We start from the raw sequence: 23,157 nt of genomic DNA on the forward strand, positions 1-23,157 counted from the left end.
GAATACAAAGAATCCGTTGTTTCCAAGAGACTTGTATGGAACTATGGTTTCCTTCAAGGTCTATGTTGTACCTATTTTTAAATTGCAAATAACTAGCTATGGACTGAGTTGGGCCCCCTCCCATACCATAAATTCAAATGTTGACCTCTAATACTCAATGTGACTCTTTGTGAAGACAGGACTTTGAGGAGTAATTGGGGTTAAATTATAACCTCTTCCTTATAAGAAGAGGAAGCGAGAGGTATCCTTTTCCTCCCTCTACCTCATAGGAGCGCGCAGTGAGAAGGCGGGCGTCTGCAAGTCAGGAAGAGAGCTCTCACCAGGCACCGAATCGGCCAGCACCCTGATTGTGGACTTCCAGGCTCCAGAACCGTGAGTAAAAACTCTGCTGTTTAAGCCACCAGTCCCTGGTGTTCTTTCCTGGCAGCCTGAGCGGACTAAGATCTGTGTGATCACATTATGAGCCTCCAGCAGCACATGCCTAAATATATAGAGAGAGACCTGCTATGTTTACTATTTGTCCTTGGAAAAGGTCATGTCTTTGCTTATACAGCCATAGATAAATGGAAGAGCTGTATTTTAAGAGTGTGTAATTCACTCCAGGAAAAACCTCAGTGTGCACATTTGTTCTATAAACAGACAACAGATTCTTTTTCTGCTGACCAAAGAAATTTTAAATTGTAATAACCGATATCATGCCATCTTGTGTGTTTTGTGCTTTGTCTTTTACAAGAAAGCTGCCCCAAACTCCTGAATAGCTGTTAAATAATAGCTAAACCCTACAGAAGAAGGATTTCTATTGCTTGAAGCGGCCTCAGGGGAAACTCAACTGACACAGGATCTGTTTTGACAATGAAGGTCAGACCCTGTTTTACCACCTCCCTCCCACTGGCTCTTCACTTTTCTGTCCTTCCAAACACATCCTTTGTATCTGTAAATAAGCTGCCAAAAAAGTCTTTAGAGAAAAATCCGACACCCCCAATGCTACAGGCATATCTTAGAGATAGTGCAGTTCAGTTCTAGACCACCACAATAAATTGCATATCACAATAAAGCCAGTCACACAGATTGTGTGGTTTCTCAGCCCATGCAAAAGTTATATTTACACTATACTATAGTCTATTAAGTGTGCACTGGCATTATGTATATAAAAACCATGTACATACCTTAATTAAAAAGACTTTCTTGATTAAGAATGCTAACCATCATCTGAGGCTTCAGTGAGTCATGATCTTTTGTAGGTAGAGGTTCTTGCCTTGATGTTGATGAAAATGCAATGCTTGCAAAGCACAAGGAAATGAGAAATACCAGTATCCATATGTGTTCCACACTTACCAGCTAAGGTCTTATGTATCTAAGTCCAAGGGATCAAATAATATCCGCTGAAGAGAGAATTTAATGTTTGCCTGGATATTGAAATGTTCCATAGTAGTAAATTTTATATCTGCAAAGCACATAATAGTTTTCAAAATGCTTTCACCCTCATTAGCTCCATAACTACCTTAAGAATGATCTAGAGCAGCCGTGGGCAAACTACGGCCCGCGGGCCGGATCCGGGCCATTTGAAATGAATAAAACTAAAAAAAAAAAAAAAAAAAAAAAGACCATACCCTTTTATGTAATGATGTTTACTTTGAATTTATATTAGTTCACACAAACACTCCATCCATGCTTTTGTTCCAGCCCTCTGGTCCAGTTTAAGAACCCACTGTGGCCCTCGAGTCAAAAAGTTTGCCCACCCCTGATCTAGAGCCATTATTTATGTTTTCAGTGGAAAAACTAGGCTCAAGGGAAAGAGGCCCAGGCCAGATTCTAAATGGTAGGAGAGGATAAGGTTCCAGGAATTCTGAAACCTCGAGTGTACTGCCTATGGGGACATAATGGACATAAAATTCTCCAAGCCCCAAGTCACTAACAGGAAGAGAGCACCAAAACATCTTACATGAGAGGAGAGTCAAATGTGCCTGCAGTTTCCATTTTTGAAGCAGTTGATCCCGCACTGAGTGGCCTGGGCCAGTTGCTATAGTTACAATGTAGTTCCTCCCATGAAAAATAGGTTATTCCGAGCACATTAGCTCCTTCATAGCATAGACCAGTGGTTTTCAAATATTTTGGCCTCGGGATTTCTCTGCCTTCTTAATAATGATTGTAAACACTATACAGGCCTCTAGGGTGCTTTTGTTTATCTGAGATACATCTATTTGTTTTTACGATATCTGTTAAATAAAATAGAAGTTTAAAAATATTTTGTTAATTTATTTAAAATAACAAGCCAATTACATTGTATTATATTTTATTACAATGAAACTATATTTTCCAAAGCCAAACGAAAATTGGCATTGTTTTTTTTTATTTTTACAAATATCTACCACATCTGCCTTAAAAGATGTCTGGGTTCTCACGTCTGTGTCTGCATTCCAGCTGTGGCGACATCACACACGGAGCTCTGGAAAACTCCCTGAGAGAATGAGGGAAAAAAGCCAAATAAGGGCCGAAACCGGTTTGGCTCAGTGGATAGAGCGTCGGCTTGCGGACTGAAAGGTCCCAGGTTCGATTCCGGTCAAGGGCATGTGCCTGGCACATCCCCAGTAGGAGATGCGCAGGAGGCAGCTGATCAATGTTTCTCTCTCATCGATGTTTCTAACTCTCTATCCCTCTCCCTTCCTCTCTGTAAAAAATCAATAAAATATTTTTTAAAAAAAAAGTCAAATAAGGGACTTACGTTTTTATGAAAATAGTTTTGATCTTGCAGACTGTTTGAAAACCTTTGGTATAAACAATAACAAAACCCAGAATTTTAAGAATACATGTTTTTGAGAATTTGACTTCTGAGATAGATGATTTTACGTACATAATAATCAATAGAATCAATTGGGTATCAATTCTTGTCTTTCTCTTGACTTTCAAGATAATCCAGAGCCAGGAAATTCTAACTCTGTGAAACAGAGGACAAGGCCTCCAGTGCATCTGGTCTCAGAAGGGACCCCAGTGAGGGCGGCTATTACTCCACGGAACACCACTTTATGTGCAAATGCCAACCAACTATAGGAGCACATGGATGTAATTTTGGTTTCCTGATTAATATAAAACCACTCTGCATATTTGCTCTCTGTGCTATCAGTTCCAACAAATACGATTCAACTAGGATGTGGACAGATTGACATATTAGAGACTATTTCAAACTCTTGGACTTTTGGGTGATTCAGAGAGAGTGGTAATCCTCCATTTGATGGCTAATCAGGATCAAGAAGGAACCTCTTTGTCTTGAATACCAACACCCTTGGGCTCCTCCACCTTCTCAGAACAGATCTATCTCTGATGTTGTGAGACAGGAAACAACCTGAGTGCTGGTTCCACGTTACTCATCCAGTGAGAAAAGTATTTAATGCTTTGCCACTTGACACAGTTGGGAAATACTCAAGTGCAGAATTGCTTAATAAAGCAATTCAGAATGTGAATTGCTGGTCATCTCTATGCCATAAACTAAGCAAATGACAGGGAAGTCACAGTCCCTTAACTCACCAGTCAACTTTGTAAAATAATGTGACCTCCCTTCCTTCCTTTATTCTTTCCTCCAATATTTATTATGTACCTGTTATGAATGAGGCACTGCGATACATACAACTTCAAATTATTTGGCTACCAATTCTGTTTATTTTAAATTATTACATATTATTGTTTCTAAATAAGAGGAAAGCATGCCCATTAAGGAAAATTAAAATTATAGTAAAATATAAAGAAGGCAATTATAATTCCCCATAACTAATTTCTTTGGGGTAATTTTAATAAACTCGCTTATGTTTGTTTCACATTGTATAATAAGCAGCTTTAATTTTATTTAAAACTAATCATAAACATAATTTTAATGTCCAAAGTTGGTGATAAGTATCTTATGAAGTAATCTTATGTCTCATTACAGATTTCTATAGGATAAATTGCTTCCTGGGAGTAGAATTACTTGGGAAAAAGAATTGTGTACATTTTACAACTTCTGTTAACATACTGCAGCGTATCAAAATTACACCACCAGATGAGGGGACTCATTTCATCGTGAGGGGCAGCAGAGCGTACCACCCCAAAATATGCCTTTTGGAATATTGATTATTTTAAGCTGGTTATTTTTAAGAAACAAAAGATTTTTAAAAATGTTTGACATCCCCCCACCCCCACCTAAAATAATTCAGATAGAAAATCTGCTTAAGGAAGGGAATGTTAGCATATTCACCTTAGCATCTACAAAGTAAGTGTGGTGGATGGTGAGAAGCTAAGCAAAGTCTGTCTGTTAGATTCCCGTCTGTGTCCCATTGTTTCCGGGTGGCCTGGCAAGAATGGTTTAACATGTTTGCTCTTTCTCATCCACCTGTGAGTTCCTACTTTCCCTTTGAAGTCCCAGATCCCTGTCTCCCTCTTCTTAATCCAGAATGGCATCCAAGCCTCAGCTGGCCAATATGTCCTCAGATGCCATATCCTTAGGGAACCTCTGAATATACATCAAAACAAATTTGGTCATTTTCTCCTGTTTATCTGTTTTATGTTAATTAGATTGTTAATCCAGCCAGAAGAATTTAGAAAAAAAATATTTTTCCTACTCCTCAGCTTCATCCTCACCAGCATTGAGCGAAATGCTTATTTATATGCAATCTTTGCTAATAAGCTTGGTAAGAACAAAAATCCTATCTTTAAAAATATTGTATTTGGGGTAAGTATTGAAATAGAATTTATTTTTGAGAGAGAGAGAGAGAGAGAGAGAGAGAGAGAGAGAGAGAGAGAAAGAGAGAAACATTGATGTGACAGAGACTTAGGTCCTTTGCCCATTTTTTCCCTATCCTTATTGGGTTTTAATTTCTTTTCTTTTTAAATTTAATTTATTGGGGTGACATATGTTTGCAAAAATAGAGGTTTCAAGTGTTCAGCTCAATAAAACATCGTCTGCAGCCTGCATGTGTGCCCATCACCCTAAGCAAAGTCTCTTTCTGTGCCATTTTCCCCTCCTTGGCCCACCTCAGCCCCCTTTCCCTCTGACTATCACCACACTGTTGTTTGTGTCTATGTGTTATGTATCTATGCATGCATGTGTTATGCATATATGTTCTTCCATCCAGTCCCCTAACCCCCTCCTCTCTGACAGGTGTCAGTCTCTTCCATGTATCCATATCTCTGTTTCTATTTTGTTCATTAAGTTCTATTTTGTTCACTAAGTTCCACATATAAGTGAGATCATATGGTGTTTGTCTTTCTCTGACTGGCTTATTTTGTTTATTGTTTTCGTGTTGAGTTGTATGAGTTCTTTATAAATTTTGGATATTAACCCCTTATCAGATGTATCATTGGTGAATATCTTTTCCATTCTGTAGGTTGTCCTTTTGTTTGTTAATAGTTTCTTTTGCAGTGCAAACACTTTTTAGTTTGATGTAGTCCCATTTGTCTATTTTTCTTTTGTTTCCCTTGCCCACGTTTCCCTTCCTTCTATATAGCGAAGAGAAATGTCAGCGATTTTACTGCCTATGTTTTCTCCTAGGAGTTTTATGGTTTTGAGTCTTAGATTTTATCCATTTTGAGTTTATTCTTGTATATGATGTAAGAAGGTGGTCTAGTTTCACTTCTTGCATGTATATTTCCAATTTTTTCAACACCATTTGTTGAATAGACTTTCTTTACCCCATTATATGTTCTTGCCTCTGTCAAATATTAATTGCCCATAAAGACATGGGTTTATTTCTGGGCTCTTTATTCTGAACCATTGATCTATATGTCTGTTTTCATGCCAATACCATAAAAAAGCAGCTGGACTACAGTGACTCCATCTTCTTTCTTCACTCTGGTCCTCAGATTCTAGGCAGCAAGACCATGATCAGTTATCACTATAAATATTTCTGTGGAATTCTTTTGTTTCATAATACATTTTAGGAATCTGGGTAATCGTGACTGTAGGTCATGAGATTATCTAGTTCAGATCTACAAACACAAATGTCCACCATATCCTCAAATGCTAGTGGGGTGGGGCATATAGCAGTGGTGGGAACTGTGGAAAACTGAAATGCATCTTCCCAGTCTGAAGAGTCACCTACTACTTGGCTCTGGCTGATGGTTGCTAGAACCTTCCATGGACCACAGGTTGCCAGTTCTTCCAACTTTTCAGGACATACCAAAAGTCTGAATTTTTGTGAAATTTTCTGATTTAAAAATTTGGAACCAAATTCAAAGTTAGAAAAACAACGACACCATTGCTTCTTAAAATCCAAGGCTGCAGGCTGCCTCCAAGAGTCAAACCTCTTTATTTTAAAAAACAATGCAGGAAGGTAAGGCCTAAAAAGTTGAAATGCCTGAGGCTAAACAGGTCAGTCAGTGATGGAGCCAGAGCTAGACGTTTGGTCTCCAAGGGAAAATTAGATGAGGAAAAACGCATCCCACTTCCCCCTCTCTGCCTCTGCCTTTGCTTTTCTCACTTGCAAGTTTCCTCCCAACCAAACTCAGGAAAGGCGGAAAAGTGCCTGCTTCATCCAGCAGCAGCAGTGTTTGTAAAACATTTATAAATTAATAGAATCTTCCTAGCCAATAAAAGTAGCTTTTGGTGTCAGGTCAGATTTTAAATCTTAACTTCTGTGTCTCCGTCATGGAAAAAATTAGTACCACTTATATGGGCTGTGGAGAGGATGAAGTAAGATTTCAATGTTTGCAGTGTCTGGCACAATACCAGGACCATACTAAAGACCCTGCACTTGATAATTGTAATAATATCCAGATGATGTCATAATAGTTTGCATTACCCATGGGGACAAAGTGGGGGTGGGGTGGGGAAGAGGATAAAGTATGTCATGGTGGGGGCAGGTTATGGATAAATCTCAAGATGGAATTCCTAATAGGAGGTATAGGTGGGATTTTCTTTTAAAACCCCATTTTTGCCTGACTCCAGTGGAGTTCATGGTCAAATCCATCTGCATCACGGTGTGTACACTGCAGTCTTAAAAGGCACCCATTCCTGTCCACTTTGGCTAAATGAATGGTGGAGCAAAGTGAGAGTCCAGGTGGTTCTGGGCCAAGAAGGGGACTTGCTGGGTTTCCGATGAGAAAGTCGCACCCTTTCATTTTACTCTCACTCTAGGGTAACCGCAGGGACCTGCCTCCACCTGCGAGCTTTTTCTGCAGAATGCGGGAGGCCGCAGTCGCGGAAGAGGGGGCGGGGCAGAGGCGGAGGCGGCACCCAGGGGCCGGGGCAGGGGAGGCCGGGACCATCGCAGCGACAATTTCTTTTCCTGTTGCAGGGGCGGCTGCAGCAGGCTCGGATCGGCCCTGCCTGCGCGTGGCTTTGCTAGGTCTCTGATCGCCCCGGGTGCTGCGGGGCCCCGGCAGCGAAGAGGAGGAGGAAGAGGGAGGAAGAGGGGAACAACGCACGCAGCCAGAGCGAGGGAAACTAACAAAGCTCCATCGAGAGGTCCACAGAGAGGGGTGGACGCACGGCCGAGGCCATGGGGCTGGCGCCTCCACGCCGGGGGCCATAGCGGCGGGCTGCAGTGCCTTCTAGCAAAAGCCAGCGCGGCCGGGACTGCGGCGGCCAGACGGATGCCAAGGCCACACGACAGGCGCGGGGGCAGCCGCTGCAGTCGCCGCCCCACGCGGGCTCCGGACAGCCAGGGCTGCTGGTGAGTAGGCGCGCGCGCTGTCAGCGTGAGTGGGAGTGCGCCCCGGCACGAGCGAGGGTACCCGTCGGGTCCGTGTGCACGGTGGCCTGGCGCGCCCCTGTCCCTCTTCCGATGGCGGCGTCGGGTCTGGGGTTTGTTCCGCGGGAAGAAAATGTTTTTTGCTGGTTCCTCACTTCCTTCCAAGTGCCCCGATCGTCCGCCGGTGTCTGCGCTGCTTCTGTGCGCCCCCAGCCGGCTCCTGGGGGTTCCTTTCACCTTGATGGGGAAGGCAGGAAGCTGTGGCTCTGGGTGGCAGGGCGGGACTCTGCCAGTGACCTACAAGCGTGTTTCTGGTTCCGACTTGGAGACGGTGTCATCACCGCGCTGTCTTTGGGGGTGCGTGGTGTGGAGAGGGGAGGGCGAGGGTTGGGAACGCAGACCTTTGCCCCAGCAGGACATGTGACGTGCCTCTAGATGGCGTTTACTTTTATGGTGTTTATTAGCATAAGCTGTCTTAAGACATTAAGTAATTCATGAGTAATTTACATCTTAACTGAATATCTTCAATGAAATGCACAAAGAAGTATAATGTCACTGGAACATAATTTTCCAGAACTCTCTCAAACAACAACCCACACTGCTGATAGCCAAGAGCCTAGGGTGAAATTAAAAATACTACAAAACCTATATAAGTTTATTAACCAATGCCACCCCAATAAATTTAATTTAAAAAAATTAAAAATTGCATATGTCATAAGTAATTCCAGAAACAGAAGTTGATCTAGACTAGAGGATGGGAGGGGAAGGATCTTAAGTGTTTGAGTGCCTTGGGGATAGGGTGGCTTTCTGGAAATCAGGTGGTTAGGAAAACAGACATCTTTCAAACTAAGCTCCCCTGATCACAGTGATTGACAAGCATCCTGTTAGTCACTAAGAAGAAAATGAAGCCCTAGGTTTTAGGGAGTTTCTGAAATTATAATGAATGTAAGTAAGATGCTGATTTATGATTTCATGCTCAAGGCCCTGTCAATGGTAATAAATACAGCAGATTTGTTCCAGCAGATAAATTACACCAGAATTTTTTTTTAAAGATTTTTTTTATTGATTTTTGGAGAGGAAGGAAGAGTGAGGGAGAGAGAGAAACACGCATGTGAGAGCAGATCCTTGATCGGCCGCCTCCTGCATGCCCTCCGTTTGGTTTCTAGCCTGAAACCCCGACTTGTGCCCTGACCAGGAATCAAATCGTCAACTTTTTGATGCAACAGACAACACCCAACCAACCAAGCCACACTGGCCAGGGCTATACCTGACATTTTGACTTCTGTGTGGAGTTTTTATTCATAGTTTTCTATGATGGCTTTATAGAGATTAAGCCACTGGGTTTTATTTTTTCCCAGACCTTGTTTCAATGGACAGTCTTATTTATGTTTGTGGAATGGATGCTCAATTAAATTTCAAAAATGTACTCTATAACTGTATTATAGTAGCATTTTGTAGCTATATATGTCAATTTTTTTTTTTTTAAATTCAAGTTAATGCCTTTGAGAAATAGACTCCTCCTGTTTACTACTGGCTCCATTACAGCTTCTTTATTCGAAGCCATGAAATGTTACTGGAATCTACCTGGAAAATGAACTGGCTGCCTCTTTTCAGTTCAAGCATATATCTAGCACATTGTTGGCCACTTGGGAATCTAGCTGGAATTTATGTATCAGTTGATTCTTGGGAATTTTAAAAAGAAACTTGTTTTTTGTTGTAAAACAAGCAACATTTAAATGATCATACAGATAATCCTAGTCTTTTACCCATATTGTGGTCTTGAGGGCCAGTTTCTTGCCTACTTTTGCCTTGTTTCATAGGGCTGATTGCCAGTGTGAGGCTTAGAGAGAGACACTGAGGGGAGCGGTACTCCCGAGGAGATTTGCTCCTAGAGAGGAGAATGTCTCTGGGTTGGCTCCTGAGAAGGACTGATAAAAATAGTTAAAGAACTGTTCGTAATAGTCACTTTTTTTTTTTTTTTTTTTTTTTTGCACCTAGGCCTTACCTAAACCAGTTTGATCATATTCCTCCTTCAAGGACTCTTCCCAGTCCTACTTGCAGCATCAATCCAGGGAGTGAGGTTGCTTTTCACAGAGAAGAAAAGTCTGGTAATTCTTGCTCAACATATGAGGGGTAGAAGAAACATGTAGATGCTACCCAGGAAATGCCAGGTGCCTTCCCAGAGGATACATTTACAAATTAGAGACATTCTAATCCGCTGGCTTTGGGATTCTGTCTAAAACTAGCATTTTTTCTCAACCCTGTGAAAGATTTATAAGTAACTTCAAATGACACCACAAAAAATGATTCATAGTCATCCCTGAAAATTTTAGAGTCAGCTTTCTGTCCCTTCCGGCTAACGGATCACAGATGCTCAATAAATGTTTGTTAAATGAAAAACAAGTCTGGAATGTCTTTACTTCCCAACTTAACTAGTTCACATCTAGTATTGATTGTTTTTAGCCATAACTTTATATGAACCTTTCATCAAATTGAAGCTCATGCATGTATTCAACTAAGATCAACTTCCTCCATCAAGGAACAATTACAATTCCTTCGAGATAAAAACAAACAAACAGACAAAAAGTACTGTATTGGCACCTGTTGACTTGCTCACTCCATGAACATGTGAATTGTCCAGCGGCATGTGTGAGTTTACATTAAAGAAAATCCTGAGTTGACATCAGGATGTTCAGCCCAGGAATAATCTGGATGTGCCTTTTGTCACAAATTGTTTGCATTTCTAAGCAAATCACATGAGTTTCTAGTACAATCCAGCATCTCCTCATGCTAAATGGAAAAGCCAATGAAACCTTTGGCAAATGGCTAAATGTTCACAGCACATGGCATTTGATTTTCTTTCTAAATTTTAAATTCATCCGTGTTGTGTTTGTCCATTGATTTGGCTGGCTTAGAAACTAATTCAGACTGGTGGTTACTTAGTAACTTGCGTTTATTAAAAGCAGCTCCTTTATATAAGCACAGTAATTCATGTTTTAATTGCTCTAGTTAGCCTTTTAAAGTCCTCTTGGAAATGGTTGCATTGTATGATCTTGGATATTAAGAGTGCTATGCTTTTTTTTTTTTTTTTAATAGTTCTAACTTTCCATTCCAAGTCATTAGAAATTTAGCCTATGATTCATGTTTTAATTTCAGGACTAAAGATTATTAGAAAGCTGTCTGAAGTTTGCCTGGATATTAACATGATCATGCATATTAATAATGCACATTTTCTGTCTGGCATTCTTCTGTCCATGTCCTCCAATCAAGCTTGTTTTATTCTGAACAAAAATTAAATGAGACCCTTAAACATTTAATTTTTTTTCTAATAGGCTATGTCCAAAATCAGTACAATAAAAAATTGCTATCACTGTGTTGAAGTAATACAAATAGTGATATCCTCTGCATAATGAAACATGGCCATTCTTATCAGGTATTTACTTGATTAGTAGGAACCTGAACAAGGGTTAAAGGCCTGTTCCTTTCATGCCTTACTAAGGCCTGTGAAAGCCAGGGAGTGGAATTTTGATTAGATAAGGTGGCCAATTCAAGGGAGGTTCCTGGAAAGGATTAAGTGATGAAAGCATCTTTTCGAAGAATATTTTGGCCATTGGGTGGGGAGTGGATTAGTGGAAAGAGGGAGTGGAGGTGTTAATCTGGTGTCAGATAATGATAGCCGCACTTTTCATCCAAAGGCTGCAATGGAGAAATGAAAACTCAAGACAGTCAGACATCAGAAGTCTTTGTTTTATGTGCAAGAGGGATAGTAAACCTGTGGCGCAAGGGTCATCATTCACATATTCCACATTCATGGAACATCACCCACATTCTTTTTGACTGAGCCCTAGTGTAACCTCAGAATCTTGCAAACATTTGACAGATATTTAGTAATAAATATTAGTTCCTGAGCATGTGCTATATGCCAGACACTGTGCAAAGGCTTAACACATTATCTTAAGGGTGATGGCATAGTTAGGAACATGAATTCTTTCTGCCATTTACTACTTGTGTGTCCTTGGACAAATTACTAACTTCTCTGAGCCTCAGTTTCCTCATCTTTTAACAGGGATATTAATTTCCCTCTCATAAGACTTGGGGGAGGGTTAAATGTATAAATAGGTATAAATGAAAAGTGATTAGAAGTGTCTGGCAAAAAGTTGTGCTGTATGTGTTTGTTGTTGTTATTTATTAATTCATAAAACAACTTTAGACAATAGGTATCATTGTGCAAATTTAAAAATTGAGGTACAGAGAGATTCTTGTATATATTTTTGCTTTAGTTGTATTTAGTATTTTTAATATTTTGTAAGTGGTATTTCTCATTAAGTGCTTTATTAAGAAGTGTTTCAATTTGTATTTTTACATTTGCTTTAAAAATTGTTTATTTTTTGTTTTTGCCTAAGAGTTGACATATGCAATACATATTAATTTGTAACATTTCTCCTTATACCCAGTGATTCTGAGCTGGAAGAAGGAGGTATGTCTTCCTAATATAGTGTATAGCATATAGCTTATCCTATATAATAAAAATGTAATATGCTAAGTGTCTGACCATTTGACCTTTCAACCAGTCGCTATGATGCGCACTGACCACCAGGGGGCAGATGCTCTGACCGGTAGGTTGGCTTGCTGCTGGGGTCCAGCCATATGTGGAATCTAATGAACATTGGGACTGGGTGAGATGGGCAGGACATGCCCTGGAGCCCTCCTGCGGTCCCTCCCAGGCCCCAATTATGCACTGGTTTGGTCCCTTGGCCTGGCCTGTGCCCTCTCACAGTTTGGGACCCCTCAGGGGATCCCTGCAGGTCAGGCTAAGGTTCCCCACCGGTGCATGAATCTGTGCACTGGGCCTCTAGTATTATATATTATATAAATAATGTGCAATGTAATATTATGTAATTATATAATATATATTATAAATGTCATATGAAGATGTTATATGCATTATATTAGGTATGTATTATACTAGTATACTTATATATGCATTCTCTATGTATACATGGTATAATGTATACATTATAAGTTATATATAATATGTAGTGCATTATATTAGGGAGACATTTATGTTATATATAATGAACAATTGGGTATAAGGAGAAATGTTACCAATGAGAATGTGTACATTAAATTATTGGGCAGGTATCAGTATTCTGAAAAACTTCTGTGCCATCCACCTCTCTCCATACTCCTAGAATCGTATATATCTCTCATTAATGACTGACAGTGGAGTTATGATGACATTTTATAACTGTTTTTATTCAGAATGTTTTATAGATTAACCACAGAGTAAATTTTAGCTGTTCTTTGACTTGTTGAAGTAATTACGTCTTAGTTATAAAAGGCCAGATTTTACTTATAGGTGGGAAGGCTGCTATAGCAACCAATAATACAAAATTCTTAATTTCCTTAATGTTGCTTTAGGATGCAATATGCCATCACCAGTTTTAATATTTTAACATTATATTAGTCCTTATATAATTTCTTGTTCTTATAACTAACTTTCAGAAATGTGTAACTAGTATTGTTTTTTTCTAAGGAAGCAAAAAATTTTCTTGGTTTTGTGTAAAGTTTGTGAGTAAAACATGACTATTTAGTTGAAGAAAAATGTTCAGCTCTCTTTAAAAATATGGTGTGCATCCTTTGTTCCTTTGTTTTACCTTTTTTTGTAAATTACATGTCATTATTTAACTAAAGTTCAATTCCTTGTCAAGGAACTGTTTTTAAATTTAGTGAGTTTATCTACTCCTCTACTGATAGGCACTTGGGCTGTTTCTAGAGCTTAGCTATTATAAATAGCGTTGCTATGAACATAGAGGTGCATATATTCTTTCTGATAGATGAGTGGATAAAAAAGTTGTGGCACGTTTACACAATGGAATACCATGCCACCATAAAAAAAGAAGGATCTCTTACCTTTTTTTTTTCATGTTTTTTTTTTTTTGCTTTTTTTTAAAATTTAATTTTGTTTTATTTCTTCAAGTATTACAAAGAGTATTACACATGTCTCCTTTTTTCTCCCCCTTGACATTCTCCCAGCCTCCCTACCCCCCAGTGTCTTGTGTCCATTGGTTATTCTTATATGCATGCATACAAGTCCTTCGGTTGATCTCTTACCCCCCCCCCCCAACCCTCCCCAGGCTTCCCACTGTAGTTTGACAGCCTGTTCAATACTGCTCTGCCTTTGTATCTATTTTTATTCATCAGTTTATAATGGTCTTTATTATCCATAAATGAGTGAGATCATGTGGTATTTTTCTCGGCTTCCCAGGGGCCATTGCAGCCTCGCAGGGGCCGTCGCAGCCTCGCAGGAGCTGTCTCAGCCTCACAGGGGCCATCTCAGCCTCACAGGGGCCGTCCCAACCTCACCAGGGCTGTCTCAACCTCACTGGGGCTGTTTCAACCTCACCGGGGCCGTTTCAACCTCACCAGGGGCGTCTCAGCCTCACAGGGGCCATCTCAGCCTTGGAGGGGCCGTCCCAGTCTCGCAGGGGCCGTCCCAGTCTCGCAGGGGCCGTCTCAGCCTCACCGGGGCGGTCTCAGCCTCAATGGGGCCTTCTCAGCAACACGAAGTTTGGCATTCTATCTTTTGTTGGGCAGCTCCTTGCTGGACAAAATCTCCAGGTGTTCTTGCTGGCTGAATTTCTGGTATGTTTACTTGGATTTTGTTTTCTACTAAGTGCACAGACTGCTTGTCTGCCGTCTCCTGGCGTCCCATGTGAGACTGGATCTGGTGGACCTGTTTGTGCGTTTGCTGGTACTGCGGTTCCATGTTGCCGGCCCAGCAGGGTCCGGTTCCGGCTTCCTCCAACCTAATTCTGCTTCTTGAGTGTGTCCCTTATGGGTGTGAGGAGTTGAAATCTGCAGTTTGTTGGGTTAAGCTGAAAAAGCGCATGTGGTTCCTTTTGTGCCACTGGCACAGCTTGGGTGGTGATGTAAATTGAGTAGGGCAGGGTCTCAGGGAATCACCAGGGCAGAGCAAACAGCAATGGTGTCTCTGAGACTCCTCGCCTCTCCACGACTCCGCGTCTCCGCGTCCCCAAGTGCCAGCGAGCAGCTCCACGAGAAAGCCACTCTCGCTTTCTGACCCACTGCAAGGCCATCCCGCCTCTCCCAGTAGGGGTCTGGGACCTCAGAATCCCTCCCCAAACAAGCTCATTGGATTCGAGAGTTTGTAACCCCTTTTGATTGAAAAAAAATGTGCATCCAGTTGCAGCCCGCCTGGCGCGCAACTCTGTACCTCTGTTCTTGGCGCCTCTGCATATCCTACTCAGTCTCAATGCTCTTCTTTCTTTCCTTCCAGTTGTAGAACTTCCACTGGGCCAGCTTTCTTATGGTTCTGAATGATAGCTGTTTTGTCTTATAGTTGGTATTTTCAATGTTGTTGTGGGAGGCAGCACGCACAGGTCTGTACCTTACACCGCCATCTTGGTTCTCCGATCTCTTACCTTTTGACACAGCATGGAGGGACCTGGAGAGTATTATGCTAAGAAAAATAAGCCAGTCAGAGAAAGACAAGTATCAGATGATCTCACTCATATGTGGAATATAATGAACAAAATAAACTGATGACAAAATAGAAACAGAGACATAGAAGCATGGAACAGAGTGACCAATCTCAGAGGGAAGGTAGGGAGGGGTTGGGTGGGAAGAGATTAACCAAAGAATTTATATGCATATATGCATAACCCATGGACACAGACAATAGTGTAGTGAAGGCCTGGAAGGGGGGAGGGGTGGAGACAGGGTGGATGGTCAGTGGGGAGGGAAAAGGGGACATATGTAATACTTTCACCAACAAAGATAAACTTCAAAAAATTTAGTGAGTTTAAACTTGATTAAGGATGATAGAATTTGAGTTTTGGTGAATTTGGTGTTTTGTTCTTTAAACTTCTGCTATACTTACGTTTCATTGGCATCATAGTGACTGAACCACAAATTCAGTAAGAGTTCATCTAAGATCTTACTGTCCAGGGACCCATCACAACTTACTAGTATTCATTCTGATTGTTTGATTTGATGACTGTCTGGGAGAATTTGGAAACAGGAAGCCAGTGATGACTCATGTTGAACCCTCCTTGGCTCGGGTGAACACTGCCTGCCTGTTTTGCCTTTTTCTGGGTTCAGAGAGAAACTCCAGTGTGGGTCCCTTTTGAGAGTGTTTACATTTCAAACTCGAATGGCTGGGCAATTGTGCGCCTTTTAATTAAAGGTGGAAGGAAGACTACAATCAGTAATGCTGATCTTGGTTAAATTCAGCTCAGCTAAGGACCAGGTGAGTGTGTTTTTCCTGTTGCTGGAGCCATAGTTTTTAATCCTGGAAATAAGCATTTCAACCATTGAGCAGAGCCCTTTCTGCTTCAGTCTTCTGGTGGATGGACTCTAGCTCTTTTCCAGTCTGTTTTGTCCTTGCAACGTTGGTTTGTAAACTGTCCCACAAGATAAGTTTTCTTTAAGAGGAACGAATGAAAAGAGAGGCCTGGAGTAAGTCCTGCATATGTTTCTGATTTTGTTCCGTGGGGCAGAGAAACTGGAAACTGAATCAATACAGTATGTTAAGAAAAATAAATAAGAAGATGCAAATCAGTTGGAATTGTTAGTGGGTATGGAACTTTATTTTCTCAATTAAGAAATAATTCAATAGATTAAAATGTAGGATTTGAAAGAAATGTAAATGACCATCACCCTGTTATGACATAAAGGTTATTTTTCTTTGGCAAATATAATGTTATTGAAAACCTTAGAAAGGTAACTAGGGCAGTGCTTCTCAGACGGGTCCCCCCGCCCCCCGAAAAGAAAACAAAATGTCTTCCATCCCACCCCCATAGATTATTCAGTAAACTTGGGTGGGGCCTGGGAGCCTTCATTTTGACCACCTTCTTGAGGGATTTTGATACAGGTGGTCACTTAAACCACACTGAAAAAAACCTACATAAGAGCTAAATCTAATTTTATATTCAGATTTGTGCTTCTTTTGTTACCCTTTCTGCATTTTACCTCCTGATTTCCATAGACATTTTCATGTCATAACATACACATCAAGGCTGCCTTGGAGTTTTCATAATGGCACTCTATACTTGTTTCATTTTCTTATTAACACCTGTTTTTTGATGGACAGATTCAGAAAACCACAGGGCTGGTGGGAGTTTTTAGACAGAATGGCAGATGTCAGGATAGGGCATAAAGTGTTTGATCAAAAAAGGAAGTAGGGGGAGACATATTTTGGGGGACAGTGGAAAATGAAATCTAGATCTCTGACCCCGAGGGGCTGGTGAGGGTGTTTAGACCTCTTTCTGTAGGCACTTGGTTACCAGAGTGCATTTTGGAACAGAGAGCTAACCTGATGAAATAAGCATTACATCGGAGCTAGGGACATACAGTACCCGGTCCAGATCAGAGGATTAAGGGACACGTGGGCAAAGTCAACTGGTTTGTCATCATAAAGGCCAGAGGGAACTAGGGTGAGCAATTAGAGCCTTGAATTTGGCAGGACTGACTGTGAAGGGTTTATGCAGCAAGGTTCTCTGGCTGTGTGTCCCAGATCTGTAGCCAGTATATTTCTATTTCCAGCAACTGCATGTGTGGGTATGACACTTAAGACCACCCAGCTCACCCAACAGGCCAGACCAGCCCTTCTGGATTTAGCCCTTGAATAGCCGCTACAACTACAACTGCCTTAACAATATTGCAAAGCAAGGGGGACACAATGATTCTCAATTTAGATCAGAGAAACAGACTCAATAATTTATCAAAAGTCACACATCTGGAAACACAGATGTGGCAGGGCTAGAGTTCAAATCTGGAGCTACCTACTCAAAACTTACAGGCTTAAAAAAGTGTAATTTTTCTGATTATGAAGTGAAACACACTTGTAACAAATTGTTCAGAAGTGAACTAAATGTAAAATCCTTCATGATTCCATCTTTAAGAGAACAGCAGAGAAACATTCAGTATACATTGTTTGGACTATTTTCTTGCAAATGCCAATATACATTAAATGCATGTATATTTGAGTATTATAGGATAGAGTCATACTTTATATTATTCTTCAACTTGCTTTTTTTCACTTACTGCTATAAGTTGAACAACTTTCTGATTCCGTGAGTATGGATGTAAGCCCTTTCTCATGGCTTCACCCTCTATAGAGATTCTTGTTTGTTTGTTTTTTAATCTTTATTGTTGAAAGTATTACATAGTTCCTCCCCCCACCCCCCATTAACCTCTTCTAGCCCGCTCCTGCCCTCTGCCCCTCCTCCCCAGGCCCTCACCATCCCACTGTCTGTGTCCACGGATTATGCATATATACATAAAAGTAGAGAGTCTTTATTTTAAATAACCCCCTTCTGATGGCTATTTAATTTTATTTCCAAAATGTTAATATTTTTAAACCATGCTGTAAAGAGAGAGAGAGAGAGAGAGAGAGAGAGAGAGAGAGAGAGAATGAGAATTACTTGGGTAAGATAGTCAATGAAGAAAACTTAGAATTGGAATTGCTTGTTCAACAGGAATGCATATTTTAAAAATCCTTTCTCCCCCAGCCAGTGTAGCTCAGTGGTTGAGCATCAACCTGTGCACCAAGAGGTCACAGGTTTGATTCCCAGTCAGGGCACATGCCCGGGTTGCAGACTTGATCCCCAGTGGAGGCCATGCAGGAAGCAGCCAACTGATGTTTCTCTCTCTCTCTCCCTTTCTACCTCTCTAAATATCGATAAAAACATGTTTAAAAAGTTGCCCATATTTTGTCTTTGTAGCAGTTACCACCGTTTTAATGATATAATGGTGCAGATAATTGTTTAGTATATTTATACCTATCTGCCCCATCCCATACCTCTAGCAGAATGTATGTTTTATAAGATCAGATACTGTCTTTTTGCTCACCGTTGTATCACTAGCTGCTAGCACAAACTAGGTGCTTAATAAGTTATTTGGGATAAAGACATGAATGAATGAATTTAGTTGGTAGCAATATTTGTGGGAAAGACATAGCAGCCTTGAAACTTAGTGAGTGAGAAATCAGTTGGATGTCCTGGTGGAAATGGATGGAGGACATTTGAAGACACAGCGCTGAAGTACAGGGCAAGCTTTACTTGAAACATGAAAAAAAGGTATCTTACAGAATAAAGGTATGTTAAGAGGAAAGACAAAAGATTAATAGTTGAGATGCAAGGTGAGGTAAGTAGGAGGAAAAAGGAAATATGTCTACTTTTTGAAGCCAAGGCAAGAGTCTGTTCTAAAGTAGGGAATATTCAGCTGACTAATGCCAGGTATTTGGGAGTCATTTCTAACTCTCTTAGAGAAATGTTTTCTGATAGAGTGAGTCTCAAGTGTTAATGTGCATAAAAGGTCTCCAGGGCTGCTTTATTTAGTTTCATCAATCTAGCGATTCATGGGATACCCTTCCCAGAATGTCTGACTTGCTGAGGCCTAGAAATCTGTTTCTTGTAATAACCACTCTCCTCTTCCACCAAGTAATTATGGGGTAGATCACCTAGGAATCACTTGGAGGAAACTTAACATTAAAGTAGAGGGATGGAATCTGGGAGAAACCAAGATGGCGGCATAGGTAAACACTGGAGTTTGCTGCCTCGAACAACCACTTCAAAAATACAACTAAAAGACAGAACGGACATCATCCAGAACCACAGGAAGGCTGGCTCAGTGGAAATTCTACAACTAGAAGGAAAGAGAAAAACATACCGAGACTCAGAGGAGGCGCAGTACGGAAGTAAAATACAAAGGTGCGGAGGTGCATGTGGAGCGAGCTGGCGGCTGAGGGTGCGGCTGTTGTTTTCAATCGGGAGGGAGTCTCAGGCTCTGAGCTCCATTTCCGGGAGAGTCTCTAGGGACCCAGACTCATACGGGAGAAGTGGGACTGTCTGGCATCGGTCGGAACTCAAGGGCAGCTTTCTCTCCCAGGGGCTTACAGCGATTACCGGGACAGTGAGAAGCAGAGCCTCTGAGGGCAAGACCGAGAGCAGCCATAACTGCTAGCCCCACCCTGTTGATCCCATGGGACCTGCCCCACCCAAGCCCTGCAGGGAGGCTTTTGCTGGATAGCCTCAGGCAAAGGCTAGATTAGCACCTCCCTAGAGATCCAGGAGCCAGGAAACCCAGAGGTCAGAGTGGGACCATCCAGTTTGCAGCTCCATGGAACCATAAAGGACACAGAGGGCAGACTCAGTGAGCACCAAAGCCCCAGTGAAGCAAGTCTTGCCCCAGAGGGGTGTCTCCAGCACAGAAGTTCTCCCACTGCAGACACAGCTGATTCTCACAGCCAATTGGCCTGGAGGTCAGTTTCTCCCAGTGATAACTACAACAATCAAGGCTTACCTACAACAAGACTGTGCACAAAGCCCACAGGGCGGGTGCACCAAGAGTGTCCTCCTCAAGTAATTGGGGAGGCTGAACCACTGGGCCCTAGAGGACACTCAGCACAGAAAACCATTTTATAAACACAGGGAAGCATAAAAAATGTGGAGACAAAGGACACAAATGACAGAAATGGAGGAAAGCAAACTACTGGATATAGAGTTCAAAACCACACTTTTAAGGTTTTTCAAGAATTTTCTAGAAACTGCCGATAAACTTAATGAGATCTACAAGAAATCTAATGAGACCCTCGAGGTTGTGATAAAGGACCAACTAGAAATTAAGCATACACTGACTGAAATAAAGAATATTATACAGACTCCCAACAGCAGACTAGAGGATTGCAAGAATCAAGTCAACAATTTGAAATACGAAGAAGCAAAAAACACCCAACCAGAAAAGCAAAATGAAAAAAGAATCCAAAAATACGAAGATAGTGTAAGGAGCCTCTGGGACAGTTTCAAGCGTACCAACATCTGAATTATAAGGGTGCCAGAAGAAGAGAGAGAGCAAGATATTGAAAACCTATTTGAAGAAATAATGACAGAAAACTTCCCCTACCTGGTGAAAGAAATAGACTTACAAGTCCAGAAAGCACAGAGAACCCCAAACAAAAGGAATCCAAAGAGGACCACACCAAGACACATCATAATTAAAATGCCAAGAGCAAAAGACAAAGAGAGAATCTTAAAAGCAGCAAGAGAAAATCAGTTACCTAAAAGGGAGTACCCATACGAATGTCAGCTGATTTCTCAACAGAAACTTTGCAGGCCAGAAGGGAGTGGCAAGAAATATTCAAAGTGATGAATGCCAAGAACCTACAACCAAGATTACTTTATCCAGCCAAGCTATCATTCAGAATTGAAGGTCAGATAAAGAGCTTCACAGATAAGAAAAAGCTAAAGGACTTCATCACCACCAAACCAGTATTATATGAAATGCTGAAAGGTGTCCTTTAAGAAGAGGAAGAAGAAGAAAAAGGTAAAGATACAAATTATGAACAACAAATACACATCTATCAACAAGTGAATCTGAAAATCAAGTGAATAATCTGATGAACAGAATGAACTGGTGATTATAATAGAATTAGGGGCATAGGAAGGGAATGGACTGGCTATTCTTGAGGGGGGAAAGGGGTGAGGGGGATGCGGAAAGAGACTGGACAAAATTCATGCACCTATGGATGAGGACAGTGGATGGGGAGTGAGGGAGGAGGGTAGGGTGAGAACTGGGTGGAGAGGAGCTATGGGGGGAAAAAAGAGGAACAAATGTAATAATCTGAACAATAAAGATTTAATTAATAATAATAATAAAAAAAGTCTCTACTCAGCTCCAATCAATTGTTGCTTCTTCAGGGATGACGGGGCAGTGTTGAGAGAAATCCAACTTTCCAAGAAAAGCCAGAGATTCCCAGAGTTTCCACAGGCCATCTCACTTCCCCTGGATTCCTAGAACTGCAGGGACAAAAAGAAGGATGCTCTGTACCTGGGAGATAGGTTGTGCAAGGTGCTGCGCTGGCCAAACTTCTTGAAGTGGTCCCTGAAGTGATCCGCAATGACTCCTTATAGATAGGTGCCTTGCCCCCTGGCTCATCATCCTAGCCAAGTGCCACCCCGAGGAGAGTCCAGTAAAACAGTTCTGTTGAACCAGGATGATGGTGACGAATCATCTAATCTAGACCAATTGAAACTGCACCAGTCACTTACTTTCTCTGGACTTTGACCTTTAAATACTGAGTTAATTGGTAGTGAGTGTGCAAGTGTCAGAGCAATGAAAAGAATTAGAATAAGGGTCAACAAATACCTGCTAAAGAGTGACAAAATAGAACCAGTGCCTGGCTCAGAGCAGCAGCAGCAGCAGCAGCAGCAGCAGCACCGTGACTGCCAAGGGTTTCTCTGGCCATTGTTACTCCCTCTGGTCTACAGCATGGGAAATATCTTTGCAAATCTCTTTAAGAGCCTTTTCGGCAAAAAAGAAATGCGCGTTCTCATGGTGGGCCTGGACGCTGCGGGGAAGACCACCATCCTGTACAAACTGAAGCTGGGTGAGGTCGTGCAAACCATGCCCACGATAGGTTTCAATGTGGAGACTTTGGAGTATAAGAACATCAGCTTCGTCGTGTGGGACGTAAACAGCCAGGACAAGATCCGGCCTCTGTGGAGCCGATACTGCAAAGACGGAGAAGGTCTCATCTTTGTGATTGACAGCACTGACCAAGAACGCATGGACGAGGCCAGACAGGAGATGATGCGGATGATGACAGAGCTCAAGGATGTTGTCCTGCTAGTGCTTGCAAACAAGCAGGACCTCCCCAATGCCATGAACGCAGCTGAGATCACAGACAAGCTGGGCCTGCACTCTCTGCACCACAGGAACTGGTACCTTCAGGCCACCTCTGCCATCACTGGGGCTGGGCTCTATGAGGGACTGGACTGGCTGGCCAGTCAGTTCCAGAACCAGAACTGAGCCACACTCCTCTCTTCCCCCTCACTCCCTCCTTCACCCTCGCTTTCCTGTCCATGTGGCAGATGTATCCCTGTGGTGTGAGTGCCGGAAGCTGTCCCCATGGTTGGTCTCAGCATGCTTCATCATGCTGTGCATGTGCAGATGCAGCCTACACCCGGGTTTGTATTCAAATCTTGTTTCTGGTACTCACATGCGTTATGCAACGGAGGCAGCCAATCAGCCAATCCATGTTTCTCTTTCTCCAAAAATCAACAAAAACATATATTTAAAAATAAATAAATAAAGTAGAGGGATGTCAGCTACGGGGAAGGAAAACAGGAAAGGGGTGAGTAGTGAGCAAAGAGGAACAGCAGACCGCCACCTGCTGTTTAAGCATTTAGAAATGGATGACTGGGAAGGCCTTGGATGGACACAGACTGTTTTGCTTTTGTCCACTGCATTGAAGAGATTGTCTGGGGCACGACTGAGAATGTGAATGCAGCTGGCTCCTGAGGCATGTGGGACAGTTAGGATGCCTGCGTTTGGGGAACAGGGGAGGGGCACTAAATGAGAAGTGTTCCAGGAGAGCTTTTGCTTTTCAATAGTAGTGCTGTACTCAATTGACCTTGCTGAAGTACTGTCCTTAGAAAATGTATGAAAATTAAATAAAGTTCATTAATAATGCCTA

General features: G+C 41.7%; 2 protein-coding genes across 8 annotated transcripts in view; both read left to right on the forward strand.

Moving 5' to 3' along the window:
• The first annotated feature begins 248 nt into the window (after nt 1-248).
• STAMBPL1 (STAM binding protein like 1) overlaps nt 249-23,157 on the forward strand; it is a 50,547-nt gene continuing 27,638 nt past the window's right edge. For 3 of the 7 annotated variants that reach the window (XM_059662762.1, XM_059662768.1, XM_059662763.1), the window contains exons 1-3: nt 252-372; nt 734-858; nt 7,263-7,640. The gene's annotated coding sequence lies outside the window, so the exon portion shown is untranslated. Of the gene's footprint in view, nt 373-733; nt 859-7,262; nt 7,641-23,157 lie in introns of all 7 variants that reach the window. The other 4 variants (XM_059662764.1, XR_009448380.1, XM_059662766.1 and 1 more) reach the window with 4 other exon arrangements.
• LOC132214973 (ADP-ribosylation factor 1-like) lies at nt 21,349-22,756 on the forward strand. Its single transcript, XM_059662760.1, has one exon. The coding sequence runs from the start codon at nt 21,795-21,797 to the stop codon at nt 22,488-22,490; it is 696 nt and encodes a 231-aa protein (XP_059518743.1). The 5' UTR covers nt 21,349-21,794; the 3' UTR covers nt 22,491-22,756.

This window comes from Myotis daubentonii, chromosome 13, assembly GCF_963259705.1.
Source record: "Myotis daubentonii chromosome 13, mMyoDau2.1, whole genome shotgun sequence".
Taxonomy (NCBI): domain Eukaryota; kingdom Metazoa; phylum Chordata; class Mammalia; order Chiroptera; family Vespertilionidae; genus Myotis; species Myotis daubentonii.

Bases quoted from the DNA above. Each gene is read 5' to 3' on its own strand.
- LOC132214973 (XM_059662760.1), top strand. From the start codon at position 21,795: ATGAAAAGAATTAGAATAAGGGTCAACAAATACCTGCTAAAGAGTGAC.